Source organism: Lissotriton helveticus, chromosome 1_1 (assembly GCF_964261635.1).
Source record: "Lissotriton helveticus chromosome 1_1, aLisHel1.1, whole genome shotgun sequence".
Classification (NCBI taxonomy): Eukaryota; Metazoa; Chordata; class Amphibia; order Caudata; family Salamandridae; genus Lissotriton; species Lissotriton helveticus.
In genome coordinates, this window is record NC_136057.1 from 1,362,556,807 (window position 1) to 1,362,567,869 (window position 11,063).

At 45.2% G+C, this 11,063-nt stretch overlaps 1 protein-coding gene across 1 annotated transcript in view; it reads right to left on the reverse strand.

Moving 5' to 3' along the window:
- The window catches only part of MIEF1 (mitochondrial elongation factor 1), a 65,790-nt gene extending 58,147 nt beyond the window's left edge, over window positions 1-7,643 (reverse strand). The window contains exon 1 of the mRNA XM_078683429.1: window positions 7,500-7,643. Within this exon, the coding sequence (XP_078539555.1) occupies window positions 7,500-7,643 (144 nt within the window). The remainder of the gene's footprint in view (window positions 1-7,499) is intronic.
- Window positions 7,644-11,063: the final 3,420 nt, after the last annotated feature.

Sequence of the window (11,063 nt, forward strand, 5' to 3'; positions counted from 1 at the left end):
GCGAAGCGGGGGCCGCGAGGTGTGGGCTACGGGCACCAGGGAATCCACTTGGGCACGACAAAACCACCGTTAACAGCAGCACAAGGCACACCCAGCCCTCCGCTCTTCATAACCTGCACAAGTACTTTTGTATATCATGTTAACCACTTGTGTGCTTTTTTTAGCTGTTTGTACTTTGTGAGTATGCTTCCCCCTTCTCTTTCTTGTTTTTGCCTTTTTAAATATTCTTACCGGGGGTGTATAATGTTGTTTATCCACGATATCTAAGTGATCGGCAAGTTTAACCACATGCACCTGTGCTATCGCAGTGACCACTTTCCCACAGGAAATAGTTTTTTTTTTAGGCGTAGATATATTGATTAGGAGCGCCTCATCCTGGGCCAGAGAAAGATTCCCCTGCCCTAGAGAGGCCCGTCTGTTAGAATTAATCTGGGTAATTTTCTGAATTAAATAATTATCCATAGGCCCTTTATCTAATTTCTCCTTGGACATCTTACTAGCTTAAATTCAAACAGATTCTGAAAGGATAATAAAAGTAGTTAAAAATGGATAACAATAACAAAACAGGGCTTCAACAGTCAGCGCCCAAGACCTAGACCTAAATACGTATAACAGGAGTTATCGTAAAAGTACCTGTCTATAAAGTGTCCCAAGGGCAGTAGCGTCTAGTGCCCAGTCCAGTCTCATCAGGCCTCAGAGGGCCCGCCCTTTGCCCGGGCTTCGCTCCGCGCTTTGCCCCGCGCGCGTCCCGCTAGCGCGTCTGGGGCTGTCTATAAGTAACGGGAGGGGGCGGGAAGAGGACCAGCTGCGGCGAGTCTAAGAACGCAGTGCCCGCTGGTCCTCGCAGTCCCGGAAAGGTGTTGGCGTCCCTCGTCGGTCTCCTCTCCAAGTCAGGGAGTCCGTCAAAGTAGTTGCCTCGAGCGGGCCGCGAGGTGTGGGCTACGGGCAGCAGGGAATCCACTTGGGCACGACAAAACCACCGTTAACAGCAGCCTTCTAACATACAATAAAGGGTGCTTTGTACCGCATTTTATATTGTACTTCTTTATATTTTCCCTAGCAGTGTTACTTAAATAGCTCCAATGAAGCCAAGCATTTGAGTCATCCTCGGTATTGTCAGGTTCCAGAATCCTACCACATTATTTAGAGAAGGAGACTAGGCCTTCATTATGAGGTATCTGCATATTCTGATGCAAGTGGATGTCGAACTGAGATACAAAGTTGGGTGCTACCCGCACAAAGCAGCCATCTGCCAGCATTTTTTTTCACTAGGTAAACGAGGAGCAAATGATGCAGACAAATAATCCTCACACTGGAACAGGTAAAAACATGTAGTGTGTTACCCCACTATTCTCATGTCCAAAACTCAGAATCACGAGAAAATTGCACACCCACTTAATACCATAGCTTGGAGTATTGGCATAAGCCATGTATGCACATTCCACCTGAAACTTCACCAATCCATAAAGAGGCACTAAGTGTTTAAAGATTTCTCTTGACAATAGTATTCCAGAAAGCTAAAATGCATTTGAAGCATGTGAATATGGACAGTATGCCCTGGTTGGGGCACTACTGCAATGAACAAGTAACTTTCCAGTTGATTGTTACAAACTATAAACTGCCAGTTTAAATGCAGCAGAACATATTTGGTTGTCTATTCCTAAATAAACCCAACGACTTAGGAAGGAAAATGTTACTTACCCAGTAAGTATCTGTTCGTGGAATGTAGTGCTGTAGTTTCACATAAGTACAATCCTGTATTCTAGTGTTAGGCTTGGAAGTGTTCAAGTTGATTTCTTCGAAGAAAGTCTTTCGAGTGACAAGGTAGAGTGACTCCTCCTCTTGCTGATAATGGACATGGTCATCAACTCCATTGTTAGATTGTTTTCCCAGAAGTCAGGTGAAGGATGGGGTATAATAAAGTATAAGTTAGTATAGTGTGATGTCCAAGCTAATGAGATTTGTGAAAACCCATAAATTTAACTGTAACAAACAGGTGTCCGGGGAGGAGGGTGGGTGCAAGTAAATCTACAGCACTACATGTCATGAACGGATGCTTACTGGGTTAAGTAACATTTTCAGTTTGAGGCATGTGTGGCTGTAGATACATATGCTTAGAAGAGACCGTAAAGCAGTCCTCCTCCATAAGTGGTGGTTAACCTGTAATGGTTACCGTTGTTTGGCATAATGTACGTAGAACTGCTTGGCCAACATTGGCTTGTTGACAGGCTAGCACATCTACACAGTAATGTTTTGTAAACGTATGTGGTGTAGACCATGTAGCAGCTTTACATATGTTGGATATAGATATATTTCTCAGAAAAGTCATTGAATTTTTTTTATTTTTTTTTAAATAAACGAGGGGCGCGAACCCTAGGAGGGATAGGTAAAGTTCTTTTAGCTTTAGCATAACATGTCTGGATGCATTTGGCGATCTAATGTGCTATTACCGATTTAGAAATGGCCCTTCCTTAGTGTGGCTTTGAAAAGGAAACAGAGTTGTTTTGCTTTCCTAAATGACTTGGTTCCGTCAATATAATATACGAGGGCTTCTTTTACATCAAAAGCACTTAAAGACCTTTCTGCTACCGTGTCTAGTTGAGGACAAAATACTGGAAATTCAACAGAATAAAGTGGAATTGAGACGCCACAGTTGGAAGGAATTTTGCCTAGAACCACCCTCTCTCTATGTAGTTGGACGAAAGTTTCTCCTAAAGTTAATGCCTCATGGTCACATATAAGTGAAATGATAGCAACTAGGTATATTACTTTCCAGGATACGAACTAGAGGGGGCAGGAGTGGAGGGGTTCAAATTGAGGGCCCATTAATCTTGTTAATACAATATTGAAAAATGAGGGCCCATTAATCTTGTTAATACAATATTGGGGTTCCAAGTGTGAGCTTGTGGCACTCTAGGAAGAATGACTCTTAAGGCCTTCCAGGAAGGCCTTGATGACAGAACTTCTGAATATGGAAGTGTGTTGTCAGTTTTGTAAATGCACGGCTACTGCCGCTAGGTGTGGTGTTATAAATGTGAAAGCTAGACTAGAAGTATATAAATGAAATAAGTAACAGAATCTCTTGAACGTTAGCTGCTAATAAACCAGTGTGTTTAGAATGATGGTAGTGGAGAAACCTTTTCCACTTAGCAGCATAACAGGCATGAGAAGTGGGCCTCTGTACTTCTTTGAGAAGGTCCATACATGGTTGTGGTAATTTCAAAAAGCCAAATTCTATGACTACAGGGGCCAAATCGCAAGATTGAGGGATCTTGGTCTGGGTGTCGGACTTCTCCCTGGCTGTGCGTGAGAAAATCCTGCCTGTTCAGCAGGATCTAATGAGGAACTACTGAGAGTTCTAGAAGTGTGGTGAACCATGGATGTTGTGCCCATGTAGCAGCCATTAGGATGAGGGTGAGCAATGCCTGCTGAAGTTTGCGACCTACAATTGAAATCAGTGGCGGAGAAGGAAAAGCATAAGCAAATATCCCAGACTAAGTATCCATAGTGCCCTGCCCCTGGACTGTTGGGTGTGGGAACCGGGAGGCAAAGTTTGGGCATTTTGCATGTTCTGCTGTGGCGAACAGGTCGATTTGTGGTTGACCCAAACGATGCAGGGATGGAAGAAGGACTTATGGGATGAGTTCCCACTCGTGGACTTGTTTGCTGTTGAGGGCCCACCTCAGAATGGTTTATGCTAGATGAGCTACTTGAGGTGACCTGGTGCCGCCCTGCTTTTGGAGATAATACATGGCAGTCATGTTGTCTATTTTGATCAGAACTACTTTTCCAATCAGGTTAGTAAGGAAGGTTTTCAGCGCCAGATGAACAGCAAGCAACTTCAGGTGATTGATATGGAGAGGTCTCTAGCTGGGTGTCCAACGTCCATGGATAGTTAAATCTTGTGAATGCGCTCCCTATCCGGTGAGGGAGGCGTCCATTGTTATGATGTTTTGAAAAACTGGGTCAAGGAAAGGCCATCCTTTTAAGAGATGGTTGGTGCTCCACCACTTTGGAGAGTGGCAAGCTTGACGGGCAACCAACTCTAGATCTTCTAGTTGACCCTCTGCGTGAATCTATTGCTGCACTAAGCACACCTGCAACAGGCGCATGTTCAGTCCGCCATGAGGTACTGTGGCTACGCATGAAGCCATTATACCTAGGAGACGCATGATGTCCTGACAGTGACCTGCCGATAAGGCTGCAACAGGGGTATGAGCACCTGGAAGGACTGAATCCTGGTGGTTTTGTGGTAAGCGATCTCCGCTGTGAGATGAAGATGGTTCCCAAGTAGGGCTTCATTTGAAGGTGTTGGAGATGGAATTTGAGTGCATTAATGGTAAAACCTAGTTGATAAAGTAGGTTTATGATGGCTTAAATGTGCTGGAAGCATTTTTGACGAGCTGCACTTTTGATGAGCCAGTCATCTAGATATGGAAATACATGAGGTTTTGCCTGCGCAGTTGAGCAACTACTACTGCAAGACATTTCGTGAAGACTGAGGTAGTTGTGGCCCCCAATTGAAGCACTTCATTTGGAAATGCAGTCCGTGTATTATAAACCTGAGGTACTGGCGATGCGCCAGGTGAATAGGAATGTGGAAATAAGCATCCTTCAGGTTGAGTGTGGCCAGGAAGTTGCGTAGAACGTAGGAGAGGTCTGAGGTCCAAGAATGGTCTCAGGGACCCATCCTTTTTAGTAAGGAGGAAGAAGGGTGAATAGATTCCTGTGCCTTGCTGATTAATTTTTTGTGGAGTGCCTGACCTTCCTTGAGCGACTGTTGAGGTTGTGATGAGAGTTTGTGTTTGCAAGTTGGAATGTTTGGGGGTGTGGATGTAAGCTCCAGACAATAACCATTTTGGATTATAATTGACCCCTGACAGATGTTGTGTGATCTGGGGGATGGTTGGCAAGTCAGGCTTTGGAAGTGGCGGCGGCGGGCTTGGTGAAGCTGCCCATGCCTCTACCTTTGAAATTATTGCCCCTAATGGATCCTCGGTAGTACGCCATGGGCAATCTGGCTTGTGCCTTGGGGACGCTGGTAGGAGGTGAAGGTCTCAGGGGAGGTGGTCATGGATTCTCGAAGATAAGAAGGGCGACAAAAGAAACCATGTTGCGATTGTGTCTGGAACACCCCCATGGCCGTTTCCTTATCTTTCTTTATCTTTTCGAAGAGGGTGTCGACCTGGGGACCAAATAAGATATTTTACTGCACATCAGGTTTAAAACCCGATACCTTAAGCCAGGCGTGTCTCCGAAGGAGGCCAATAAAATGTATGCCTCTAGCTGTGGTGTCAGCAGCATCCAGGGTGCACCGAATTGCGGTATCTAAAATGTGTTTGCCTTCTGAGGCGATCTGGTATCCCCTCTTCTGGTGCTCTTCTGAGAGATGTTGAAGGAGCTCCTCCATCTCACCCCAGTTGTCCCTGTCGTTTCAGGAAAAGAGGACAATGGAGTTAGCGATTCTCCAGTGGCTGGCGGACTGGGCAGCTACCCTCTAAACAGTGGTATCAATCTTTTTGCTCCCTTTACTCAGTGGGGGTTTCTCACCCGATGTTTGAGAGTTGGCCATTTTGCGTGCCATGGCAACTACTAATGAGTCAGGCTGGAATGGTCCCTTTATGTATATGAGGAGGGGGGGAAAAATCGCTGAGTGGCGCTTTATATTTTTTGTCGACCCTAGATGTGATGACCCGAGACCTAACAGGGTCATTGGATATATCGGGCGTGTGGCTTAGCATGCATTTGAGCATCTGCAAGTATTATGTTGAGCGTTGGCTGGAGGATAGAGTTTCAAATAAGAACTCATCCTCTAAAGACGCAGTGTGAAATTACACTTTGTGGAATGCAGCAGCTCCTCCTAATGTTGTGGTAGGTAGTAGCGTCGTCAGGGGAAGAGGCCTTAGCGGGACAGAGATCCAGCTGGGTCAGCATCATAATAGTCCCACAGGTCATCCTGTGGTGGGATGAAAAACCCCTTTGTCATCTTCCCCCCGCCTGTGAAAGTGTATGAAACCCTGTGGAGAGTATGATGTGGGCTCTATAGTTGAAGACAGTGGTGACTGTGTGTGGGGCGCAGCAGGTATTAGTGGTGGGCTAACGTGCACTGGACTTGTGGCCTTGTCCGCCTTCTTTTTCTGCTTTGGTGGTATTGGAACTTCCAAAGCTTCTTCAAATTATAGTTGTCTCTTGGTTGGTTGTGACCTAGTTTGGGTAGGTTTCATAATGATATGGCCAGTGTCCGGGTGCATTAAATGTGTTTCTGACTGGAGTCTATCTCCTCTTGCAGCCGTTGTAGCACTGGCTCCACAGTCTCAGTATGCTTGCCGACGGTGTGGGATCTCTGCTCTGACGCCAAAGTTGTCAGTGCCTGCTTTTTCAGTGCGTAGGGCTTCAGCTCCAAAGCTGAAATTTGCAGCGGAGCCGTGTTTTGACGCAGAGTGTCTCGGCTCCAAAAACTGGTTAGACTCGGATGAAGGAGTCAGGAGCGTGCAGCCTATGGTGCTTTTTCGGCACTGAGCCGGTCTGTCCGATGCAACCAGTCGATGCCGACCATGGCCTGAAGGAAGTGGTGCTCCAACAACCCTTTGTGGTGGATTGCTGTGGTCGGGGATGCAGCACAGTACTCACAACTTGACCCGGTGGGAGATCCTGCAGCTTCAGTTCCGATATGGAGCTGACCTCGTGGGAGAAGGTGCCCACATCAAGAGCAAACACATATGCCTCATCTTGAAGGTCCTTGGGTCATAAGAGTTCTGATCTATCCTCAACCATACGGCAAGACATCTCTAGGTCTAGAGCAGGCCGATCACGGAGTGTCTTTTTCGACCAAAATGACTAGCAGACCTCAGAGGTACCCTCCTTGTGATCAGGGGAGAGTCACAAGTAACACGCATGGTGGAGATCAGCGAGTAGAAACTTGGGGTGGCGAGGGCAGAACAAAAAGGCATCTGTTCCATCACAGAGTGGACATGGCGTGGAGGGACATTGAAGTTATGTAGCGCACCCCAAGGGTAAAAGTCCACGGGCCACCGCTGACCGAATTAGTCGTTGATGAACAAACAGGCAGGGGGGGCCTGAAGAGAGCCAGGATTGAAAACAATACAGACAGTACAGTATGGAAAAGAAGAAAGACAACACCGTTCAACAAGAGCAAGAGTCCAATGTCGATGACCATGCGCATTACGAGCAAGAGGAAGAGTCACTCTGCCTCGTGAATCAAAAGACTTTCTCAGAAGAAAAACAACTTGCACACTTCTGAGCCAAACACTAGATGGCAGGATTATGCTAAGCAAGTGTATCTACATCCACACATGCCTTGAAAAATCTGATTTAGACATTTTTATAGGAGAAAATTAGAGAAACAACGTGTGCAGATATGCCGCCTGTCAATGTACCTGCGATGTTGAAACCATGCCAGGGCATGAATGACCACATGTGCTTCAATAAGACACAGCTAACATTCTTCCATTCACAAAAAAACTGTGCTGCTCACTCACCCGTTTAACTGCCAGGGTGGCGATGCCCAGCATGGCAGCACCACCAACCCCAAGGACCACTCGGGCATTGGAGAGGACAAAGTCGATGGCTGTTCCCAGTCCATTTTCATCCTTTTTATTCTTCTGCTCTCCAGCACCAGCCATCCTTTCTACTGCCTGATCCTAGAAGACAAACAGTACAAATTCTTTCAAGCCATGCAATGGAAAAGCAGACACAGACTTGGCACGGTGTTGGAAAGGATCATACAGCTTTCACAACTAACAGCAAAGCATACAAGAAGGGTGAATGCAAGATACAGAAGGTAAAGTTAATATGGGGAAAAATAATTTTCCAGAATAGCATCATACAAGATTTGGTGTTAGACTGAAAAGTAGTCTTACCCCCTTAGCAAACAATATACTTTTAGATGACCTTTGTCATCATGTCCACGCTGGTGGAACACCAAGTCGTTGCAGTGCCCAAGTAATCCCGTACCTCTGTGGGCAGATTATCCCTACGTCCCTTGCCCTCATCCCAGCTATTACAAAGAGAAATGTATCCAGCTCTTGCAGAAGAAAGAAATAGGAAGTAAGATATACCTCCACCCGCCCCAAGGGTGTCATAAGGATCATGTGTGCCATAGAACTTTCCTTTTTGCTTGTCCTGCCTAGGTCTAGGGCATAGTCAGGAAGTATGGGTCCCTGCAGGTCTTAGACCTGCTACGGCCACGCCAGGGATGTGACTGGCACAGAAAGTTAACAGCCTGTGAAACACGGCGAGGCTTACACCCCCCCCCTCCCCCCTCCCCCCCCCCTCCAAGAGGAGAAAAATTGCCTAGGCGAGGCGGTCTTTCAGAGGAGAGAATACCAACTATGGAAGATCAAACAAGTAGGTTTCCCTTATTTTCCACGGTTGCTAATGTGGGGAGCATAACAAAGGTGTGGGTAGCGAATGGTGTACTTGAGCCGCATGCTTGCCTTATGTGTTCCTTCTCTTCGGCATGCACGGTGAGAAACTCACTGGCGTGAACGTGCAAGCTCTCTGTCTCTACTTAAAGAAAGTAAGCAAGGAGGTTGTTTTGGTGCTGAGATTGCTGGACATGTGTTTGGGGTCTTCCTCAGTTTTCCTATGGGCAAGCACAGCAATAAGTAGCTTAATTTAGAGTTGGCCTTCTCTTCTTCATAATCTTTACCTTCTCCCAATAAGAAAAGGCGTAGAAGTAAGAAATCCAAGGAGGACTTGGAGGAGAAAATGAGAAGAATTGTCCTTGAAAATATGGCTCAGTGCATTCTTCCAGTTGTTACGCCTCAGACACCATGTTCTTCTTCTTCTGGCTCTGAAAAGGAGGAAGAACATTTAGACATATTACCTGAAGAATAAAGGATGGAAATACATAAAACAAAAGTTTTTTCCTGCGAATCTGTCTTCATTAAAGTATAATATAGGGTGCCAGTCAAAGAATCTCACAGCATTTCTAAATAACATGTGCTAAGGCAATTTCGACATGGTTCTATCCATTCATAAACAGGTCATCTTAAGGGAGTGGGAAGATCCGGATAAGATAAAATTGACTAGATTTGTGTTAAGATTACATCTCTTATAAGAAGGGGATAAAAGATTTTGGGAAACTGTTCCAGTAGACTCCTTTGTGCCTAGTTGTGTCAGAGGAACTTGTGGCAAGTTTGGTAAAAAAAAAAGCACTTTAAACGACCAAACTGATAAAAAGGTGGACCCTTCACAAAAGAGACCCTGTGCGAGGGCACACCTGACTGACGGCAGATATTGAGGGAGCCTCTACCAGTCAGTCATTGATTTCAGACTTGATGTGCCTCTTTAAAACAGTTCAGGGGGAGCTGAATGTTCTGCGCTTGTGGAAGCTATAGAAAAACATGTTGAATTAATTTAATTTCTAATACCTCCTTTAACAATGCAAGACCACAGCACGATCTCAAGAAGCAACAATAGTGGCAAGCAGAAATCTATACTTAAGGGAATGGCATATGGACTGTGCTCAGAAATCTGCAGCTCTGTTGACAGCCTTTAGGGCTTAAGGATCTTTGGTCACAACTTAGAAGGCAAACGAAACATTAATTTTCATTTTAGCAAATCGTCATCTACATCCAATTCTGTTTCACAATCATCCATGTTCTCGTTTTGACAGCCTTAAAGAACAGCGTCAACCCAATTCCAGTTCAGTTTTACAAAGAAACAAAGAGGAAAAGGTTTTAAGTATCAAGGAAACCAGAAAGGTTAAAGCTCCTTCACCATCAAGAAATTACCCGTCCCAATCATGCTGAAGGTGGCCATGAATGGTCAGTAGACAGGCAGATTTATCACTTCAGGAAGGCTGGGAGAAGTCTGAGACTCCTGGGTACTGGAGATCACAAAAATGGGTGTTGGGTATGGTTTCCATCTATACAAAGAAACTGGAACCATTCAAACACCTTGCTCACTAAATCCTGCCAAGAAGGCAATGAAGGTGGCGATCCACAAGTTGATAGCAAAAGAAACAATTGTACCACTCCTGAGAATGAAGAGAGGATAAAGACGACATTTCTGATACCAAAACCTTCAGGAGTTTGTCAACTAATTATAGATCTCAGGAAGGATAACAAATGGATATAGAACATTCCATTCATAATGGAGACAGTGCAAAGAATAAATTCCTTTAATTGTGGTAGGAGCATTTAGGATAACGACTGAACTTCTGCATGCTTACTTTCATAGTCCAATGGCAAGAAGTCATGAAAACATTCAAAAGGTCCTGCATGTTCAGGAAACACTTTCAGTCCTGGGATCTCCCCTTCGGAATCAGATCGGTCTCAAAAGTATTTTTTAAAAAGGAATGACACAACGTGGCTTGGTTACATCTACAAGGATTGACTATCCTCTATTACCTAGAAAGCGGCTGCTTTGCTCCAACAAACCAAGCGCATTGGAAGGTTGAGAAGTTATGAACAATTATCTACAGTGCCATGGTCTTTTAATCCACCGCTCAAAATGAAATTTGGATCAAGCCCAGAACAGGAATTTCATAGGCGGCCAACACACGACAGACATTGGCCTGCCATTAATAAGAGCAGTCAGGCTGAGAATGACTCTTACAACTACTTTCTGCAAAACAGACACCTGCTCGCCTTTGGGTAACGGCTCAAGGCCACACTTCATCCTGTGCTCCTTGCTCAGACTGCAATTCAAAACCTTTATCAACTCATCTCCTCGGACACTTGAAGACTGCATGGATGTTTTTGGAGGAACTCAGACCGTCCCCGAAAGTTAACCTATGCTCTCAATCTGATAGCTCTGAATACTGTGGCATTGACAGAAACTCATTTTCTGGCCTCAAAAACAAAACATTTGTGGAAACAACACTGATGACAGATCGGCTGAGCAAGCCCATCTAAAAACCGTGCCTTTACTCTGGATGTTTTCGCTCATTTTTCCTACTTTAGGGGTTCTTTTCTCGCTATCCTGCACGAGGAGCCTTGGGTAAGGAGCAGAAGTAATAGCGGTTCTTCCCCTTTGGCCTCATCGAACCTGGCTTCCACTTCTGAAGAGCATGGCCCTAGATCTTTTCTGGAAAA